Source organism: Electrona antarctica, assembly GCF_951216825.1.
Source record: "Electrona antarctica genome assembly, contig: scaffold_151, whole genome shotgun sequence".
NCBI lineage: Eukaryota > Metazoa > Chordata > Actinopteri > Myctophiformes > Myctophidae > Electrona > Electrona antarctica.
Genome location: NW_027637735.1, coordinates 101,210 through 123,786, shown reverse-complemented (window position 1 = coordinate 123,786; position 22,577 = coordinate 101,210). Strand labels below are relative to the sequence as shown.

The 22,577-nt window shown below is 44.8% G+C and overlaps 3 protein-coding genes and 1 pseudogene across 4 annotated transcripts; all 4 read right to left on the bottom strand.

The window, feature by feature from the left end:
• Positions 1 to 390: 390 nt before the first annotated feature.
• Positions 391 to 810, bottom strand: LOC306918695 (ubiquinol-cytochrome-c reductase complex assembly factor 4-like; the record flags this gene model as incomplete). The annotated part of the gene is made up of 1 exon (XM_079531574.1): positions 391 to 810. The coding sequence occupies one exon, from the start codon at positions 808 to 810 to the stop codon at positions 391 to 393; it is 420 nt and encodes a 139-aa protein (XP_079387700.1).
• A 3,010-nt stretch (positions 811 to 3,820) lies between these two features.
• Positions 3,821 to 4,850, bottom strand: LOC306918690 (small ribosomal subunit protein bS1m-like). The gene has a single exon (XM_079531569.1). The coding sequence runs from the start codon at positions 4,804 to 4,806 to the stop codon at positions 4,150 to 4,152; it is 657 nt and encodes a 218-aa protein (XP_079387695.1). The 5' UTR covers positions 4,807 to 4,850; the 3' UTR covers positions 3,821 to 4,149.
• Positions 4,851 to 6,970: 2,120 nt separating this feature from the next.
• LOC306918699 (small ribosomal subunit protein bS1m-like) lies at positions 6,971 to 8,006 on the bottom strand (annotated as a pseudogene). The gene has a single exon. The product of its transcript is annotated as a small ribosomal subunit protein bS1m-like (transcript).
• Positions 8,007 to 12,174: 4,168 nt separating this feature from the next.
• On the bottom strand, positions 12,175 to 22,232 carry LOC306918694 (C-C chemokine receptor type 4-like; the record flags this gene model as incomplete). The annotated part of the gene is made up of 4 exons (XM_079531573.1): positions 21,457 to 22,232; positions 14,119 to 14,244; positions 13,592 to 13,726; positions 12,175 to 12,532 (listed from the first exon to the last, which is right to left on the bottom strand). Exons 1-4 carry the CDS (start codon positions 22,215 to 22,217, stop codon positions 12,175 to 12,177), a joined length of 1,380 nt encoding a protein of 459 aa, XP_079387699.1. The 5' UTR covers positions 22,218 to 22,232.
• Positions 22,233 to 22,577: the final 345 nt, after the last annotated feature.

The following is a 22,577-nucleotide window of genomic DNA, read 5'->3' as shown; positions in this document are numbered from 1 at the left end:
TTACAGCTAAACCGTCTCCAACACAACAACGCCGTCACTATGCAGCAAAATGTAAACATTAGCACACTGTTGACACTATGGAGAGTTGATATATACCAAAAAAATGCATTTTCGAGCGATGGAAATAAGCGAATTTGCACAACACCCCATATGCCCCATGCAGGGCTTATGGTGGGGAAGGGGATGGTAGGGGGAATAGCCAATAATGCGTTTTTTCACAAAACAACAACTGGACCACTTATTTGGATATTAAACAACTGCAAATCACGGTAAGAAAGCCTTCTAGCATGGAATTCTCCTTTAACACTGGGTGAAAAAATGGGTTGCAAAATCGTGGGTAAAAAAAAGAGAAAAGAAAACGATTCTTTCAAAAGTCCCAGGTGTAGGCTACTAGGTTGGTTTGCTCTTGGGTTGCTCCTCCGCTTCATCTGAAAGTAAGCCGGGCAAGTGTTCAAAAAGACGCTTCTCCAGCTGTTCATCAACGTCCGAATTTGGTCGCAGCGCACACCACAGCAAGAAGCCAATACAAAGTAGACTGAGGGGAAGAACCTTCCACCAGGGTCGCTGATACTGCACTCCCAAGGAGCACTCCACCTTCCAGGTCTTGTGGCTGCCTTTGCTGGTAGAGAACTTGATGGGCTCATTGTTCACGTCTTCACCATCTGCTAGTTTCCCGGATGGAGCCAACCTCTGGGAGGTCAAGGTGAAGAAGGGTCTGACATGATTCAGTGTCCTCAGACCTGCTGTGCTGCCAACGTATATGCCACGACACACGGAAAGGTGTACCACGAGACCACCCATAACACGCATTTTGGTTGTATTGACGGAGTGAATGAGTATTACAATTTACAATTTACAATTTAGGCATTTAGCAGACGCTCTTAATCCAGAGCGACTTACATTAAGCAATAACAAAAGCATGGCATACATCACATATATAAAAAGTAGTTATCATGAATCATAAACTAAGAACGTAACAGTGGAGTATCTATGTTAACTATACATACTATACTATATAATATATTATACATGTGTACTATAAAGTGCTATGACTACATAAAGTGCAATTCTAGAGCTGTCTACGTAACAAGCTATAGGTCTGTTTAAAATACTATCTAAGTCTACATAATGTGCTATCTAAGGGGCTAGTTAATATTTAATATCATATTGTCTGTCCCTCAAAGTTATTTCTAATGGTTTGAGCCTCAATCACCACTCTGATATAACCAGGCCTTGTCATTTCTTTCTGGACTTTGAAAGCAGTTTTAGCTGCAGTACCACAATGTCCTGAGGTGGCGGGGGTGCTGATATGCAGATTTAATATTTGAGTCATTATAATACTGATGCTAGATAAAACCAGGCTTGTTTCCATTCCATGCCAGCTTGAAAAATCAACAAATGGTGGACATTGATGACATCACGATGAGGACAAAATCAGTTGAGCTGTTCCTGAGAGCAACTTCCATTAAAGCACCCATATGATATGAAAGCCTGATTGGTCAAAATTGTGGGGGATAGAAAACACATATGGGAGCCCCAAAAACAAATTGAAAAAGTTTAATTTTATGTTATACCGGTAGGTCCTTTAAATGTTATCTATTTTAGAAACAAATTCCCATTGATGAATGGAGAATGTACGTCATATGTGGACGAGCAAATCAGCTATTGTCCTACACAAATATTCAATTCCCATTGACAATGAATGTACGATAAGAGCGCCCCTCACTTCACATTTGAAAACTTGACATGGGACATTCTGTACAATGTGACAGGCCTAAACATTATCCCCTTCCTCCCCACACACACACACAGGACGTTTTAATAATTTTGGACATATTCACATTTTCACCTTACGCACTAGATCGGTATCGGACAATCGTGAGAAAAATTATCGGTGATCGGGATAGGTCCCAAAACCAGATCGGAGCACCTGTACTTCAAACGATTACATCCTGAATCAGGTCGCGGGTTCAGGGTCTGTGGAGATGTAATCCCCCTCCTCACCCGTCCTTGGTCTGCCAGTGGGTCTCCTTCCAGTGGGACGTGCATTCGTGCAACGAGGACCTCTCTAGGGAGACGATGCCCGGACCACCTAAACTGGCTCCTTTCCAAGTTAATCCAATGAATAATCAGGGGATTCGAGTCAAAATCAACTGATAATTCCCAGCAGGAATTGACATATTGTAGGATACTGCTTCCTGTATTTGGAAGCTCTCAGGTTTAATACCCTGCAATCATTTTTGCTTTAGTCTATAATATAATCACAACACACCATTGTATATAAATTACACAGCATTTATTTTTTTAACGTGATGCCAACCGTTCTTTCACATCATCAATACAATACACATTTTTTCTATACAGTTTGTCATATTTGGATCTGGGCTAGAGTCACAATGTTTTCTGGATCACAACGTGAGCTCTGGGATTGTGTAGAAATGGAACCAAATGGACCCTTACAGGTCTGTAACTCTGAGAGTCAAATGGACCCTTACAGGTCTGTAACTCAGAGAGTCAAATGGACCCTTACAGGTCTGTAACTCAGAGAGTCAAATGGACCCTTACAGGTCTGTAACTCAGAGTCAAATGGACCCTTACAGGTCTGTAACTCAGAGTCAAATGGACCCTTACAGGTCTGTAACTCAGAGAGTCAAATGGACCCTTACAGGTCTGTAACTCAGAGAGTCAAATGGACCCTTACAGGTCTGTAACTCAGAGAGTCAAATGGACCCTTACAGGTCTGTAACTCAGAGTCAAATGGACCCTTACAGGTCTGTAACTCAGAGTCAAATGGACCCTTACAGGTCTGTAACTCAGAGTCAAATGGACCCTTACAGGTCTGTAACTCAGAGTGTACAAATGGAACCAAATGGACCCTTACAGGTCTGTAACTCAGAGTACAAATGGAACCAAATGGACCCTTACAGGTCTGTAACTCAGAGTGTACAAATGGAACCAAATGGACCCTTACAGGTCTAACTCAGAGAGTACAAATGGAACCAAATGGACCCTTACAGGTCTGTAACTCTGAGAGTACAACAGTGGTTCTCAAACATTCTTGAATCGGGCCACCCCAAACCAGTAAATAACTTCATCCACGACAAGATTGGGAAAACAATGTTATACTTGTACATCCATAGAGGGTATGGGCTGTCAGGGTATAGGGGGGGGGGGGGGGTATAGGGGGGCTGTCAGGGTATAGGACTGTACATCCATAGAGGGTATGGGCTGTCAGGGTATAGGACTGTACATCCATAGAGGGTATGGGCTGTCAGGGTATAGGACTGTACATCCATAGAGGGTATGGGCTGTCAGGGTATAGGGGGGGGGGGGGGGGGGGGGTATAGGGGGGCTGTCAGGGTATAGGACTTTAGAGGGTATGGGCTGTCAGGGTATAGGACTGTACATCCATAGAGGGTATGGGCTGTCGGGGTATAGGACTGTACATCCATAGAGGGTATGGGCTGTCAGGGTATAGGACTGTACATCCATAGAGGGTATGGGCTGTCAGGGTATAGGACTGTACATCCATAGAGGGTATGGGCTGTCAGGGTATAGGGGGGGGGGGGGGTATAGGGGGGCTGTCAGGGTATAGGACTTTAGAGGGTATGGGCTGTCAGGGTATAGGACTGTACATCCATAGAGGGTATGGGCTGTCAGGGTATAGGACTGTACATCCATAGAGGGTATGGGCTGTCAGGGTATAGGACTGTACATCCATAGAGGGTATGGGCTGTCAGGGTATAGGACTGTACATCCATAGAGGGTATGGGCTGTCAGGGTATAGGACTGTACATCCATAGAGGGTATGGGCTGTCAGGGTATAGGACTTTTCTGTTTGGATGCATGTTCTGTCAAGGTCAGAAAGTCGTTTTTGCCACTTAGTAGACGTTCCTGCATAACTTCCGGGTATGATGATAGCAGATCTACAAGCTCTATGAGCTTGTAGATCTGCTATTTTTCAATAGCTAAAGTGTAACATAATGCTTCAAACACCAAAAGGGTTCCCGTCCAGAATGGGTTAAACCTGTGCCCCTCAAAAAGCAAACAGTTATGAAGTCTGTGGTCTTATGCGTATCAAATAGAGGGAGGGGGTCCACGAGGTCTACTTGTGTCCTCGGGGGGGGGGGGGTATCCAGCAGTCTTAACTCAGTTCTGTGGGGTCTCTTTGGGGGTCTTGTTCTGGGACCCGTCCCCCAGCAGCCCCAGCAGGACCCCCTCGGCCTCCAGCAGGGTGGTGTCCGTGGAGGCCCCCAGGAACCTGGAGGTGAGCTCCAGGTCGCTGAGCCTCAGGCGGACCCTGGCTCCTCTCTGGTAGCGCTGTGCCTCCTCGGCATCGGGACGCTTCACCACGCAGTGGAACTTCCCCCCGAAGTCCACGTACAGGTCATCCCCCACCACGTGGAAGATACGACCCAGGACCACCTTGTCCTGTGCTGGACCCATCTGGACGAGAGGAGAGCTGCGGAGCATGGCGGAGAAGGAAACAGGTCTGGAGCTGCTTCTACCGGTTCTGCTGCCCGTTCTACCGCTCTGGTTCTGAGGGTCCTGCTGCTGCTGGAGGGCCTGCTGCTCAGTCTTCAGGTCAGTGTGCAGGTCATACGCCTCTGCGAAGCCGCTTCTGAGAGCTGGAGCTGATGGTGTGATGTTTACTCCTCCATCTTCTGCCTCCTTCTCCTCCGTCCCTCCATCCTTAATGGCGTCGCTGCTGCTGAACCACCTCCTTACACTGTTGTTATTATTATGAGTGTAATAAAGGCTTCTCTGGTGGAGCAGCAGCCTCTGTAATGTTGTTGTTGTCATCATTCTGTACACAGCAGTGCTCTTCTTCTGGCACAAGGAGGCCGCCATCTTGGTATCTTAGGTAAAATGTCATCGTATAAGGTCACGGTGCGTCAGCCATGCCCAAATATGGACTCCATGAGTCAGAGTTATAACAGCCACAATGGTTAAACGGGACACACTCAAACATATTGAGGTACCATGTGACGACCTAATATACATACTTTTTGTCCCCCTATAATGTTTATCCCACGATTTTGGAACCCACTCCCATGTCCCTCAAGATGGCCAGCTTTTCGCCAAATGCCTGCAATAAACATGTTATGTTAGCACAGCAGGTGACTCTTCTTTTTCACGCTCTGTACATAGTCTTATATTTTGTGATATTGAATGGAGCTATGAATCAGTATCTGTATCATAGCTAGCTGTATCTAACACTGGTGTGAACACTTTGTGTGTGTGTGTGAAGGTGAAACTGTCCCATACTCACACCCACAGATCTTTTTGATGAAGCACTTTATGCAAATGTGCCTTGGGTCAATCTCGATATCCATTGGTGTATTCACCACAAGGAACTGTAGTGCATTATTAGGGGCTGCATTGTGTGGCTGTAGTGTAACCTGGCAGGTTATGGTAGCCATGTCTGTGGATTCATAAAATGGACAAAACACACATTTCAAATTGTTAGAATACATTGATATATTGTTAATTTAGGCTTTAATTTCAACCCACTGGTCAAACGTCTTGTGTAACTGGAACATATACAACATCATAACAGAACATTTTATCAGAATGATTGTATTAACGTCAAGCACCTCTAACGTGGTCAAACCTTGCAATACCTTATGCGTCAAACTCTTTGTAATGCATGCAATCTCATCTAATCTAACCCAATCAAAAGTAAGTAAAGTAAGTAAGTATTTCATTTATAAAGCACCTATGTTGCAAAGTGCTGTACAACGGACACGATATAAACAATCAAGTTAAAACAAGCACCCCATTTTCCCCAAGTGAGCCTCTGGCTCCCATACTGACTTATCAGGTGTGGAGATGTACTTCTCCTCCTGGAAACTCTTCTCCAGGCCCATGAGCTGCAGCTCCGTGAAGATGGTGCGCTTGCTCTGCGGCTTCTTCGGTCGGGGGCGCTGTGCTCCGTGTCCGACTCGCTGCTGACGGTCCATTTTTAGGGGTTAAACCATAAATTGACTCACTCAAGTGTAGCTCAGGTCCAAGACGTCACCGTGTTGGATGGGAGTGCTGGAGATTTGTACTTTCGTAGCTTTCGGATAGGGACCAAGTACCCACCCGTTAGCCGTGCCCCTATAGAGGATATGCACATGCATAAAGTGAGTGACAAATCGAGTGGCAAAGTGAGTTTAACATTGTTTAATGCAATAATATAGGACATTTCTGTTTGGATGTATGGGCTGTCAAGGCCAGGAAGTAGTTTTTGCCACTCATGATCTCATGCACTTACCTATTTACGCGAATGTAAAATCCTGTAGCCTCTTCTAGTGCTTTGTCCCAACAAAAATGTACTACCCTATTGCAGAAGGGCACGGGTGCCCTTCAGGTAGGTAGGCAGGTAGAGGGCATGGGCTGTCAGGGTATAGGACTGTACATCCATAGAGGGTATGGGCTGTCAGGGTATAGGACTGTACATCCATAGAGGGTATGGGCTGTCAGGGTATAGGGGGGGGGGGGGGGGGGGTATAGGGGGGCTGTCAGGGTATAGGACTTTAGAGGGTATGGGCTGTCAGGGTATAGGACTGTACATCCATAGAGGGTATGGGCTGTCGGGGTATAGGACTGTACATCCATAGAGGGTATGGGCTGTCAGGGTATAGGACTGTACATCCATAGAGGGTATGGGCTGTCAGGGTATAGGACTGTACATCCATAGAGGGTATGGGCTGTCAGGGTATAGGGGGGGGGGGGGTATAGGGGGGCTGTCAGGGTATAGGACTTTAGAGGGTATGGGCTGTCAGGGTATAGGACTGTACATCCATAGAGGGTATGGGCTGTCAGGGTATAGGACTGTACATCCATAGAGGGTATGGGCTGTCAGGGTATAGGACTGTACATCCATAGAGGGTATGGGCTGTCAGGGTATAGGACTGTACATCCATAGAGGGTATGGGCTGTCAGGGTATAGGACTGTACATCCATAGAGGGTATGGGCTGTCAGGGTATAGGACTTTTCTGTTTGGATGCATGTTCTGTCAAGGTCAGAAAGTCGTTTTTGCCACTTAGTAGACGTTCCTGCATAACTTCCGGGTATGATGATAGCAGATCTACAAGCTCTATGAGCTTGTAGATCTGCTATTTTTCAATAGCTAAAGTGTAACATAATGCTTCAAACACCAAAAGGGTTCCCGTCCAGAATGGGTTAAACCTGTGCCCCTCAAAAAGCAAACAGTTATGAAGTCTGTGGTCTTATGCGTATCAAATAGAGGGAGGGGGTCCACGAGGTCTACTTGTGTCCTCGGGGGGGGGGGGGGGGGGGGTATCCAGCAGTCTTAACTCAGTTCTGTGGGGTCTCTTTGGGGGTCTTGTTCTGGGACCCGTCCCCCAGCAGCCCCAGCAGGACCCCCTCGGCCTCCAGCAGGGTGGTGTCCGTGGAGGCCCCCAGGAACCTGGAGGTGAGCTCCAGGTCGCTGAGCCTCAGGCGGACCCTGGCTCCTCTCTGGTAGCGCTGTGCCTCCTCGGCATCGGGACGCTTCACCACGCAGTGGAACTTCCCCCCGAAGTCCACGTACAGGTCATCCCCCACCACGTGGAAGATACGACCCAGGACCACCTCTCCTGTGCTGGACCCATCTGGACGAGAGGAGAGCTGCGGAGCATGGCGGAGAAGGAAACAGGTCTGGAGCTGCTTCTACCGGTTCTGCTGCCCGTTCTACCGCTCTGGTTCTGAGGGTCCTGCTGCTGCTGGAGGGCCTGCTGCTCAGTCTTCAGGTCAGTGTGCAGGTCATACGCCTCTGCGAAGCCGCTTCTGAGAGCTGGAGCTGATGGTGTGATGTTTACTCCTCCATCTTCTGCCTCCTTCTCCTCCGTCCCTCCATCCTTAATGGCGTCGCTGCTGCTGAACCACCTCCTTACACTGTTGTTATTATTATGAGTGTAATAAAGGCTTCTCTGGTGGAGCAGCAGCCTCTGTAATGTTGTTGTTGTCATCATTCTGTACACAGCAGTGCTCTTCTTCTGGCACAAGGAGGCCGCCATCTTGGTATCTTAGGTAAAATGTCATCGTATAAGGTCACGGTGCGTCAGCCATGCCCAAATATGGACTCCATGAGTCAGAGTTATAACAGCCACAATGGTTAAACGGGACACACTCAAACATATTGAGGTACCATGTGACGACCTAATATACATACTTTTTGTCCCCCTATAATGTTTATCCCACGATTTTGGAACCCACTCCCATGTCCCTCAAGATGGCCAGCTTTTCGCCAAATGCCTGCAATAAACATGTTATGTTAGCACAGCAGGTGACTCTTCTTTTTCACGCTCTGTACATAGTCTTATATTTTGTGATATTGAATGGAGCTATGAATCAGTATCTGTATCATAGCTAGCTGTATCTAACACTGGTGTGAACACTTTGTGTGTGTGTGTGAAGGTGAAACTGTCCCATACTCACACCCACAGATCTTTTTGATGAAGCACTTTATGCAAATGTGCCTTGGGTCAATCTCGATATCCATTGGTGTATTCACCACAAGGAACTGTAGTGCATTATTAGGGGCTGCATTGTGTGGCTGTAGTGTAACCTGGCAGGTTATGGTAGCCATGTCTGTGGATTCATAAAATGGACAAAACACACATTTCAAATTGTTAGAATACATTGATATATTGTTAATTTAGGCTTTAATTTCAACCCACTGGTCAAACGTCTTGTGTAACTGGAACATATACAACATCATAACAGAACATTTTATCAGAATGATTGTATTAACGTCAAGCACCTCTAACGTGGTCAAACCTTGCAATACCTTATGCGTCAAACTCTTTGTAATGCATGCAATCTCATCTAATCTAACCCAATCAAAAGTAAGTAAAGTAAGTAAGTATTTCATTTATAAAGCACCTATGTTGCAAAGTGCTGTACAACGGACACGATATAAACAATCAAGTTAAAACAAGCACCCCATTTTCCCCAAGTGAGCCTCTGGCTCCCATACTGACTTATCAGGTGTGGAGATGTACTTCTCCTCCTGGAAACTCTTCTCCAGGCCCATGAGCTGCAGCTCCGTGAAGATGGTGCGCTTGCTCTGCGGCTTCTTCGGTCGGGGGCGCTGTGCTCCGTGTCCGACTCGCTGCTGACGGTCCATTTTTAGGGGTTAAACCATAAATTGACTCACTCAAGTGTAGCTCAGGTCCAAGACGTCACCGTGTTGGATGGGAGTGCTGGAGATTTGTACTTTCGTAGCTTTCGGATAGGGACCAAGTACCCACCCGTTAGCCGTGCCCCTATAGAGGATATGCACATGCATAAAGTGAGTGACAAATCGAGTGGCAAAGTGAGTTTAACATTGTTTAATGCAATAATATAGGACATTTCTGTTTGGATGTATGGGCTGTCAAGGCCAGGAAGTAGTTTTTGCCACTCATGATCTCATGCACTTACCTATTTACGCGAATGTAAAATCCTGTAGCCTCTTCTAGTGCTTTGTCCCAACAAAAATGTACTACCCTATTGCAGAAAGGCACGGGTGCCCTTCAGGTAGGTAGGCAGGTAGAGCATCACTGTTGCATGTCTAGCAGACACCCCCAGCCTATGCCACAATATAACATGAATGTACACATACTGTACACGTGGCAAAAATAAATAAACACAGAAAACCATCTTTCACGCGCCCAGGATTACATTAGATAATTAACACTGGGTGAAAAAATGGGTTGCAAAATCGTGGGTAAAAAAAAGAGAGAAAACGATTCTTTCAAAAGTCCCAGATGTAGGCTACTAGGTTGGTTTGCTCTTGGGTTGCTCCTCCGCTTCATCTGAAAGTAAGCCGGGCAAGTGTTCAAAAAGACGCTTCTCCAGCTGTTCATCAACGTCCGAATTTGGTCGCAGCGCACACCACAGCAAGAAGCCAATACAAAGTAGACTGAGGGGAAGAACCTTCCACCAGGGTCGCTGATACTGCACTCCCAAGGAGCACTCCACCTTCCAGGTCTTGTGGCTGCCTTTGCTGGTAGAGAACTTGATGGGCTCATTGTTCACGTCTTCACCATCTGCTAGTTTCCCGGATGGAGCCAACCTCTGGGAGGTCAAGGTGAAGAAGGGTCTGACATGATTCAGTGTCCTCAGACCTGCTGTGCTGCCAACGTATATGCCACGACACACGGAAAGGTGTACCACGAGACCACCCATAACACGCATTTTGGTTGTATTGACGGAGTGAATGAGTATCTTAGGTAAAATGTCATCGTATAAGGTCACGGTGCGTCAGCCATGCCCAAATATGGACTCCATGAGTCAGAGTTATAACAGCCACAATGGTTAAACGGGACACACTCAAACATATTGAGGTACCATGTGACGACCTAATATACATACTTTTTGTCCCCCTATAATGTTTATCCCACGATTTTGGAACCCACTCCCATGTCCCTCAAGATGGCCAGCTTTTCGCCAAATGCCTGCAATAAACAATAAACATGTTATGTTAGCACAGCAGGTGACTCTTCTTTTTCACGCTCTGTACATAGTCTTATATTTTGTGATATTGAATGGAGCTATGAATCAGTATCTGTATCATAGCTAGCTGTATCTAACACTGGTGTGAACACTTTGTGTGTGTGTGTGAAGGTGAAACTGTCCCATACTCACACACCCACAGATCTTTTTGATGAAGCACTTTATGCAAATGTGCCTTGGGTCAATCTCGATATCCATTGGTGTATTCACCACAAGGAACTGTAGTGCATTATTAGGGGCTGCATTGTGTGGCTGTAGTGTAACCTGGCAGGTTATGGTAGCCATGTCTGTGGATTCATAAAATGGACAAAACACACATTTCAAATTGTTAGAATACATTGATATATTGTTAATTTAGGCTTTAATTTCAACCCACTGGTCAAACGTCTTGTGTAACTGGAACATATACAACATCATAACAGAACATTTTATCAGAATGATTGTATTAACGTCAAGCACCTCTAACGTGGTCAAACCTTGCAATACCTTATGCGTCAAACTCTTTGTAATGCATGCAATCTCATCTAATCTAACCCAATCAAAAGTAAGTAAAGTAAGTAAGTATTTCATTTATAAAGCACCTATGTTGCAAAGTGCTGTACAACGGACACGATATAAACAATCAAGTTAAAACAAGCACCCCATTTTCCCCAAGTGAGCCTCTGGCTCCCATACTGACTTATCAGGTGTGGAGATGTACTTCTCCTCCTGGAAACTCTTCTCCAGGCCCATGAGCTGCAGCTCTGTGAAGATGGTGCGCTTGCTCTGCGGCTTCTTCGGTCGGGGGCGCTGTGCTCCGTGTCCGACTCGCTGCTGACGGTCCATTTTTAGGGGTTAAACCATAAATTGACTCACTCAAGTGTAGCTCAGGTCCAAGACGTCACCGTGTTGGATGGGAGTGCTGGAGATTTGTACTTTCGTAGCTTTCGGATAGGGACCAAGTACCCACCCGTTAGCCGTGCCCCTATAGAGGATATGCACATGCATAAAGTGAGTGACAAATCGAGTGGCAAAGTGAGTTTAACATTGTTTAATGCAATAATATAGGACATTTCTGTTTGGATGTATGGGCTGTCAAGGCCAGGAAGTAGTTTTTGCCACTCATGATCTCATGCACTTACCTATTTACGCGAATGTAAAATCCTGTAGCCTCTTCTAGTGCTTTGTCCCAACAAAAATGTACTACCCTATTGCAGAAGGGCACGGGTGCCCTTCAGGTAGGTAGGCAGGTAGAGCATCACTGTTGCATGTCTAGCAGACACCCCCAGCCTATGCCACAATATAACATGAATGTACACATACTGTACACGTGGCAAAAATAAATAACACAGAAAACCATCTTTCACCCTCACAAAAAACATGCAGTACTCCTGGTCTCTAAACTACCTCCCCCTGGCCAGCCGGGGCGCCTGATGGAGGGGAAAGGAACTGGTCGGAATAGTGTGTTCCTTCCACACGCTACGTCCGGCCGGGGAAACTCCCCCTGTCAGGTGAAAGCAGCTTGGACTCCTCATGCATAGAAGGAAGCATGAGGTCAGTCCGCTGCCCCCCCAGGTTGGCAGAGGAAGTGTAGCGCCCAGGATTACATTAGATAATTAACACTGGGTGAAAAAATGGGTTGCAAAATCGTGGGTAAAAAAAAGAGAAAAGAAAACGATTCTTTCAAAAGTCCCAGGTGTAGGCTACTAGGTTGGTTTGCTCTTGGGTTGCTCCTCCGCTTCATCTGAAAGTAAGCCGGGCAAGTGTTCAAAAAGACGCTTCTCCAGCTGTTCATCAACGTCCGAATTTGGTCGCAGCGCACACCACAGCAAGAAGCCAATACAAAGTAGACTGAGGGGAAGAACCTTCCACCAGGGTCGCTGATACTGCACTCCCAAGGAGCACTCCACCTTCCAGGTCTTGTGGCTGCCTTTGCTGGTAGAGAACTTGATGGGCTCATTGTTCACGTCTTCACCATCTGCTAGTTTCCCGGATGGAGCCAACCTCTGGGAGGTCAAGGTGAAGAAGGGTCTGACATGATTCAGTGTCCTCAGACCTGCTGTGCTGCCAACGTATATGCCACGACACACGGAAAGGTGTACCACGAGACCACCCATAACACGCATTTTGGTTGTATTGACGGAGTGAATGAGTATCTTAGGTAAAATGTCATCGTATAAGGTCACGGTGCGTCAGCCATGCCCAAATATGGACTCCATGAGTCAGAGTTATAACAGCCACAATGGTTAAACGGGACACACTCAAACATATTGAGGTACCATGTGACGACCTAATATACATACTTTTTGTCCCCCTATAATGTTTATCCCACGATTTTGGAACCCACTCCCATGTCCCTCAAGATGGCCAGCTTTTCGCCAAATGCCTGCAATAAACAATAAACATGTTATGTTAGCACAGCAGGTGACTCTTCTTTTTCACGCTCTGTACATAGTCTTATATTTTGTGATATTGAATGGAGCTATGAATCAGTATCTGTATCATAGCTAGCTGTATCTAACACTGGTGTGAACACTTTGTGTGTGTGTGTGAAGGTGAAACTGTCCCATACTCACACACCCACAGATCTTTTTGATGAAGCACTTTATGCAAATGTGCCTTGGGTCAATCTCGATATCCATTGGTGTATTCACCACAAGGAACTGTAGTGCATTATTAGGGGCTGCATTGTGTGGCTGTAGTGTAACCTGGCAGGTTATGGTAGCCATGTCTGTGGATTCATAAAATGGACAAAACACACATTTCAAATTGTTAGAATACATTGATATATTGTTAATTTAGGCTTTAATTTCAACCCACTGGTCAAACGTCTTGTGTAACTGGAACATATACAACATCATAACAGAACATTTTATCAGAATGATTGTATTAACGTCAAGCACCTCTAACGTGGTCAAACCTTGCAATACCTTATGCGTCAAACTCTTTGTAATGCATGCAATCTCATCTAATCTAACCCAATCAAAAGTAAGTAAAGTAAGTAAGTATTTCATTTATAAAGCACCTATGTTGCAAAGTGCTGTACAACGGACACGATATAAACAATCAAGTTAAAACAAGCACCCCATTTTCCCCAAGTGAGCCTCTGGCTCCCATACTGACTTATCAGGTGTGGAGATGTACTTCTCCTCCTGGAAACTCTTCTCCAGGCCCATGAGCTGCAGCTCCGTGAAGATGGTGCGCTTGCTCTGCGGCTTCTTCGGTCGGGGGGCGCTGTGCTCCGTGTCCGACTCGCTGCTGACGGTCCATTTTTAGGGGTTAAACCATAAATTGACTCACTCAAGTGTAGCTCAGGTCCAAGACGTCACCGTGTTGGATGGCAGTGCTGGAGATTTGTACTTTCGTAGCTTTCGGATAGGGACCAAGTACCCACCCGTTAGCCGTGCCCCTATAGAGGATATGCACATGCATAAAGTGAGTGGCAAAGTGAGTTTAACATTGTTTAATGCAATAATATAGGACATTTCTGTTTGGATGTATGGGCTGTCAAGGCCAGGAAGTCTTTTTTTTCTTCCACAGTGGTACATTTGTGAGTCAATAAAAATAATAAATATGATTTGTCAACTCGTTCGTTATCGGAATCAACCAGACTATCAATCTGTCAAATTAAGCCGCAGGCTCCCATACACTCCAGCACCTCCATGTCATCGTTGCGTCTCCTGCAGCTCCTGAAGCAGCACTTCATCTTGCAGATCAGGTACAGCATCTCGATGACGTTGAGGAACACAGAGAAACCGGCCACACCCACCATGTACCTGAGGGTCCAGGTCAAATAATAAATATGATTTGTCAACTCGTTCGTTATCGGAATCAACCACAGACTATCAATCTGTCAATCCTTTCCGTGTCCGGGCCGGGTGAGCTTCCCTGTGTTGAGTCAAATTAAGCCGCAGGCTCCCATACTCTAATGTAGATTCACATGTTGAATCTCTCTCTCTCTCTCCCTCTTTGCACGGACGCACGCATCTGTATCATAGCTAGCTGTATCTCTCTCTCTCTCTCTCTCACACGCAAACGCACGCACACACACACATGTACGCGCACACTCTGGTGTGAAACATTTTGTGTGTGTGTGTGTGTGTGTGTGTGTGTGTGTGTGTGTGAGAAACTGAAACTGCCCCATACTCGCATGTCCATTCACCAGGTCGATGAGGTCATAGATGCTCGTAGTATTTGGATCAAAAGTGATCTCCATTTGGTGCAAGTGGCGCATTCGAATGATGTGACAGTAGCCTGACGTAGCAGGTTATGATGATGTGACAGTAGCCTGACGTAGCAGGTTATGATGATGTGACAGTAGCCTGACGTAGCAGGTTATGGATGATGTGACAGTAGCCTGACGTAGCAGGTTATGATGATGTGACAGTAGCCTGACGTAGCAGGTTATGGATGATGTGACAGTAGCCTGACGTAGCAGGTTATGATGATGTGACAGTAGCCTGACGTAGCAGGTTATGGATGATGTGACAGTAGCCTGACGTAGCAGGTTATGATGATGTGACAGTAGCCTGACGTAGCAGGTTATGATGATGTGACAGTAGCCTGACGTAGCAGGTTATGATGATGTGACAGTAGCCTGACGTAGCAGGTTATGATGATGTGACAGTAGCCTGGTTAGGGTTAGGCATAAATGGAGCTGTGGATGCATAAGATGGACAAAACGGTAGAAATAAAGTTAAGCCATAGGTATTGTATTTAATTATTAGTATTAGCAACAGGCGATGCAGTGTTTATTTTTGAGGGGCGCTAACCCCACCTATATACAGGTTTAATGTTTGTTTTTAGTTCAATGTTTGTTTTAAAAATGCCATTGACAATGAAGGGAAAATGTGTCATTGTCCCTCATTACGTCATATTGTCTTTATTGTTAATGGCATTTAATGTTTGTTGGCACGGTTTGTTTTACATAACCTAATCAACATGAGTTAGACTTTAATATATTCGCGCCCCTCACTTCACACGGGTGTGATTTTAGATTAGAGACTATTGCTCATGACTGGTACCAGTTATCATTCATAAACCTGGAATGGTAACTATAGAATTATCGTGCGTTTTCAATTTCATTTCAAAATGGTGTTTTCTAATAATCAACAAAGTAACTGAGGTATTTTTGATACATCGGTTCTTTGTGAATGAGGTTCATGTTATGTCCAGAAACCATATCTTTTCATGTCATGTTGACTTGAGTGCTTGTCCCTGTGCGCTCTCTGCCCAGTTAGATATCTCCTCTTGTCCCCGTGCTCTCTGCCCAGTTAGATATCTCCTTTGTTTTTATTTGTCCGCCTTCACTGTCGCCCCATTATCTATTCCCTCTGTGAATGACATGTTTTGGGACTCGGGCTCCCCATTATCTATTCCCTCTGTGAATAACATGTTTTGGGACTCGGGCTCCCCATTATCTATTCCCTCTGTGAATAACATGTTTTGGGACTCGGGCTCCGTTAATCTTTGCCTTTCTCATAACGGCTGTGACACTCACTCCATTTGTAAATCTCCCATCCTGCAGATGTCGTTATTAGTCACTTTTGTAAACCTCTCTGACCTCAGAAAGGAATACTTCCTGATGTACTTGGCTTTTGTTTAGATTGATCTTGTGTTCACATTCAATGTTCTGTTAAGATTTTCCTTACCATTTTTTCTTTTTGTATTGCTATTTTTATTTGCTAATTTGTATATATTTTGTCTTGTATTGACCTGCTTTTGTTTTCTGGCATTCCGCTGCTCGTTTGTTTTATGTGAAGCACTTTGGGTTGCGTTTTATGTATGAAAGGTGCTATATAAATAAAGTTTATTATTATGTACGATTGTTTTCCTGTACTATATAACGCTTCCACTGATGTGTCAGTGGGAGTACTCTCCCACTGATGTGTCAGTGGGAGTACTCTTCCACTGATGTGTCAGTGGGAGTACTCTTCCACTGATGTGTCAGTGGGAGTACTCTTCCACTGATGTGTCAGTGGGAGTGCTCTTCCACTGATGTGTCAGTGGGAGTGCTCTTCCACTGATGTGTCAGTGGGAGTGCTCTTCCACTGATGTGGGAGTGCTCTTCCACTGATGTGGGAGTGCTCTTCCACTGATGTGGGAGTGCTCTTCCACTGATGTGTCAGTGGGAGTGCTCTTCCACTGATGTGGGAGTGCTCTTCCACTGATGTGTCAGTGGGAGTGCTCTTCCACTGATGTGTCAGTGGGAGTACTCTTCCACTGATGTGTCAGTGGGAGTACTCTTCCACTGATGTGTCAGTGGGAGTACTCTTCCACTGATGTGTCAGTGGGAGTGCTCTTCCACTGATGTGTCAGTGGGAGTGCTCTTCCACTGATGTGTCAGTGGGAGTGCTCTTCCACTGATGTGTCAGTGGGAGTGCTCTTCCACTGATGTGTCAGTGGGAGTGCTCTTCCACTGATGTGTCAGTGGGAGTGCTCTTCCACTGATGTGTCAGTGGGAGTGCTCTTCCACTGATGTGTCAGTGGGAGTGCTCTTCCACTGATGTGTCAGTGGGAGTGCTCTTCCACTGATGTGTCAGTGGAAGAGTACTCCCACTGATGTGTCAGTGGGAGTGCTCTTCCACTGATGTGTCAGTGGGAGTACTCTTCCACTGATGTGTCAGTGGGAGTGCTCTTCCACTGATGTGTCAGTGGGAGTGCTCTTCCACTGATGTGTCAGTGGGAGTGCTCTTCCACTGATGTGTCAGTGGGAGTGCTCTTCCACTGATGTGTCAGTGGGAGTGCTCTTCCACTGATGTGTCAGTGGGAGTACTCTTCCACTGATGTGTCAGTGGGAGTGCTCTTCCACTGATGTGTCAGTGGGAGTGCTCTTCCACTGATGTGTCAGTGGGAGTACTCTTCCACTGATGTGTCAGTGGGAGTACTCTTCCACTGATGTGTCAGTGGGAGTGCTCTTCCACTGATGTGTCAGTGGGAGTACTCTTCCATGCTGTTTTGGACGTACATTCCTTCTCCCCAGAATATAATGGAATATAATATCATTTTAAAACGTATGCTGCGTGTCGACTCCTTTCATTGCATCGTGTCAAAGCTTCTTGGTTTTTCATTAAGGTGATTGTACTCTGGTACTCTTCATATTGTCTCTAAAAGTATTTCCTTCCTTTTAAAAAGGTTTATTAGTATAGTATACATTTTTCTATAAAGGTTAACACAATGCCATAAAGTTAAGCTCATAGCGTGCCACCGAGTGGCGCGCTACGAGCTTGTAGGTCTGCTATTTTTGAAAAATCGTGAAAATGCGGCACAAATCTTTGAATATATATTCTTTCAGAAGACTTTTATTTATTTCGACGTCAGGGCTAAAGGGATTAAAGCTGGGACATTTCAAAAAGTATTTATTTAAAGACGGACAAAGCCAACTCGAGTTGTGACAAATCATGACAAACACTATTTTGGACCAAACAAATGATTACAAAGAAGAAAAACAAAGTGTTGTAACCTGCCTTTAAATAAATACTTTTTGAAAAGTCTGAGAAATGAATGGAGAATCATTTCCTGGGCCCTGGTAGGGGGGCGGGACTGCGACGCTCTAAGCAATAATGTCAACATTTTTTTTTGGGTATTCAGACAGCCAGCAATGGGTAGAACGCTCCCAAAAAAACTGGTCTCTATGACACATCTAGGGGCCGCAATATGCATTCAAAGATGTTCCTATAGAAGCTTTGTCATTGGTTGAAAAAAAACTGGTCGCAATGACTAACCAATCAGGAAGCTGACGGGCAAATCGACCAATGACAAAGCTTCTAGGAACATCTTTGAATGCAGATTGCGGACCCTAGATGTGTCACTGAGACTACATTTCCTTTGGGAGAGTTCTACCCATTGTTGGCTGTCTGAATACCAAAAGAATCAGACCATTCTGAAGCGAGTGGTGCAACAGCACCCCCTATTGGTACTCTAAACATAGTCACATTTGGTACTCTAAACATAGTCCCATTGGAGTGGTTGCACCACTCAAAGGAAAAGTCATTAAAATGTTTACATATTATTGCTTATAGCAGCTTTAATGGGTGAACTCACATATACTCAAAGGTTATCTCAATGGTTTATGACGTGGAACGCCGAAATGGTCTGAGTATAATACTCTAATTACTTCCAGGGGATATTCTACATGTTGGCTTTCCGCCTGCAGGTGATCGTCCTTATTAAATACAGTCTTTTATTAAATAGCCTACAGTCATTATTTCGAAGATTAATAATAATATACATAATTTACTTATCAGTAACTAATTCATAATTGTAGTAGTAGTAAAAACTATCTCGCACTCATTAACAGAACTAGAAGGTAACTGCATCGCGGAAAAATAAGGAGACTGAAGCCCTCATTGAAATGAGGACGAATACATTAATCAATTGCTTAAGGAAAGACAAAAACACTGTAGTGTACAGAATATTCAGTCCGTCTGTGTAAACATGGAGTGGTGTGTCACTGCTGGCCTGTCACTGTGTGGGGACTTTCTTCATCTCTAAGATAAACTCGGAGGTCGGATTAATGTTGTGCTGTTGTCTGCGCTGCGGCTGCGCAGACAACACGTGCCCAAAAGAACAGTGCGTGCGCGGCGCGCTAGGCCTGATTGCACACTGGACGCGTTTTTCGGAAAACCGATGGAGAAACGCCGCTAAAAATCCGAAAAACGCGCTCCTCTGTGAGCAGGGACCTTTAAAGTTGAGTTCTTTAAACCACTCCATTTCATTTGATCATGTGATGGTTTTTCATAGTTTATATTATTTGTGTGGCGACGTTGACATGAGTTAAAACGTCTTAAATCTCCTCTCTCTCTGCACGGGCGCACGTGTCTATCTCTCTCAAACTCACACACACACACACACATGCGCACACACTCAGGTGTGAAACACTTTGCGTGTGAGAGTGAGAGAAAGTGACTGTACTCTGTACAGTTTACATTTCTGTCTAATCAATCAATCCGTGTGTGAGAATCTGCCGCAGTGATACATTTGTGAGAGTCAATAAAAAAAAGATGTGTCAATATCTTACTGTCCCATACATACATACTCAGTACTCACACGTTGATACACACGGTCGACGAAGTCCTGGACGCTGATTTGAGCCGGATCCAATGTCGAGTGGTTGTGATCCAGTGATCCACGGGGGGTCATCCGCTGCCCACGTGGAATACCAAACGACTCGCCCCTTTACCAACTCGCCCCGGGCGTATAGCCGGCGTAAATTATGCTAAAACGGTTACACCTAACCTTATTCCTAACCTTAACCTCAGTAAAACTATATGTCTAAACCTAACCCTATAAACTTAACCCCAGTAAAACTATGCCTAACCCTAAACTTATTTCTAACCTTATTCTCAGTAAAACAAAAATAAAGAATATAAGAACCGTCGGACTGAGCGGTCGGCGTGAGGTCGGCGGAAAAATCGAGGGACGAGATGGTTTAGGGTGGCCGTTACCCTGTAGGTCTACGTCTACTGCTTGACGTTGCACCGAATACGAGCCAGTTGGAGCTGGTGGGGTTGCAAAATATGGACAAAAGAGTAGAAAAGTTGAGCCATAAGTATTAGTATTTAATTATTAGTAACAGGTGTTGCAATGTTTATTTTAAGATTAGATACTATTGGTCATGAGTCATGACTCGACTGGCCCCATGAAGTGAATCAAACTCTGTCTCACTCTCTGCCGCCCCAACCTAGGCCTGATTAGGGGAATTCCATACACCTGCTAAATCATCCACACCTGTATCTTCATTAAAGTAGTCTCCTATCTCCCCACTCACCCTCTCCAGCAACACACACACACACACACACACACACACACACAAAAAGTCAAAATTTCATCATGCTTTATGTAGCATGTGACATGTCAATCTAGGGGGTTTTCATGATGCTGAATGCATTCCAAGCATTAGTTTTGCACAAAAAACACTCCTTTGGCTAAAATGGCCATAGCCGTCATCACAAATGTGATGAGATAGCACATTTGGGCTATGCCTATATGGCTATGGCCGTTTTAGCCCAATGAGTGTTTTTTTTTTTTATAACTTTTTTGCCTTCTATAGGTTGTTATTGGTATGGTCACATATTATGCCAATTATGAAAATTGCTCAACATATACAAGTTAGTATTCGGCAGTTTCTACGTGCTGGGGACCCATACTCAACACTTCTAACATAAACCGTTGGTGTACTCAACATGTCCGGGTTCACAATGGGGCTCTATGGGCTGCAGCCAGCTGGCTACTAGACTATTATTGATGCTCTATTAAAATATCACTTACACTACCCTACATTATTACAACATACATTTAATACATACAAAACCTCCTGAGCTTCTGCTGCTTACGGATATTTTCAAATTTAAAGTGTCTCAAAACAAAACGGCACTGATGGTGAATGTTATTATGAAATGACCCCTACAGGTAATGTTACAATAGGTGTCCTTTTGTAGGAACCTTGGTTATAATAATAATAATAATACAACTTTATTTGTATAGCACCTTTCATGACATGCAGCTCAAAATGCTTTACAGAGCAATGGAGAGAGAAAAAAAAACATTTCTATGTTACAATATTGATACTTTTTCCTTTTTCATGGATATTACGAAATTATCCATTCCAATTTCCAGGTACAAGAAGAGAAAATGAAAGTGGCTTTGTGTTATGAGTAACAAAGCAAAACTAGAGGCCAGCTGTCGTAAATACTTTAAGACGGCTGGCCACGCCTTAAACACTGAAGTTACAAAGCAAGCACAGATAGAAAACCATTATCTTTTCACATGCCAAACTGTTAAAACACATGCTTGAATTTGTTCAATCATTTGGTTAATTTATAGAATTGCTGCGTTCAATCTTCTTTAATGCAATTGAATCCTCACATTTGTCATCCACACAGGGGGTGTCTTGTGGATTATTAATATAGGTCCTTTGAGTCTGTCTTGAGGACTGACGGGATGCGGTCATGACGTGAAACAGTTTACATGGAGAACTGTTTATCAACTTAAGGAGATTCCTCCTGAACCTCCCTCCTACACAGAAATACAGGAGGGGGTTGAGACAGCCGTGAGAGTAAGCAATGGCCTCTGTGATTTGTAAAGTCAATCTGATTGCCTTGCTGCTGTTACATTCTGTATAAACATCAAGCAACTCCAAAGCTTTGAAGAACGAAGCAATATTATAGGGCGTCCAGCAGCAGAAAAATGCAGCTACAAGAACAAGAGCCAAGCGGATTGCGGTTTGTCTCATGGGTGTTTGGCTCCGTCGGACTCGGAGCACACAAATTGTCCTGGTGTAGCAAAAACACATGATGGCTATCGGAATCAGCAAGCCTAGAATGTTCATTTTGAAAAGGCCGAAGACAGCCCAGAAGTGCCTTGGTACCTTTTCATAGGTGTATAAGGGAGCACAGAATGAACGAGTTTTGCTCGAATATGGTAACGTCTGTACCTCAAGAAAAATCAGTTCTGGAAAAGAGGCGAGAAATCCAGCAAACCATGTAACAGCAGCTACAATCTTTCCAACAGAACGTGTTCGTGTTTCTAGTGAAGAAAATACATGCACTATAGCCAGATACCAGTCGACACTCATCACGGTGATGAAAAAGATCCCGCAGTAAAAGCCAATAAGGTAAACACCGAGTACCACTTTGCACATAGCTTCCCCAAACAGCCACTGGTCCCATGCTTGGTGGGCTAGGAAGGGAAGGGAGCACACAAGGAGAAAGTCAGCAAAGGCCAGGTTGAGGAGGCACACATCAGTCATGGTACGGATCCGCTCCCCAAATATTTTGACCCAGAGGACAAACAGATTCCCTAGAATTCCCAGGACAAAGAATAGAGAATAGAGCACTGGAAGAAAGTAGGATCCATGATTTCCATATTCACACGGCCCATAGTTGTCCTCCAAGCCATCAGGGTAGTCGATGGTAGAGGATTCTTCGGGTGCCGGTGCCATACAGTAGGTGATCTAAAGAGTAATTGCAGGAAAAGAGAAGGGATTAGGTGCATTTCATAATTAAGTATATTAAGTATACTGTAACCATATAGGCTTGCATCACACCAGCTGTCAAACAAAAGTTATTACAAGTTTTGTAGCTAAGCAATATTTCAAAAAATATAAAGA

What these genes read in the sequence shown, in the direction of transcription:
- LOC306918690 (XM_079531569.1), bottom strand. Translation starts at nt 4,806, where the DNA reads ATGATGACAACAACAACATTACAGAGGCTGCTGCTCCACCAGAGAAGC.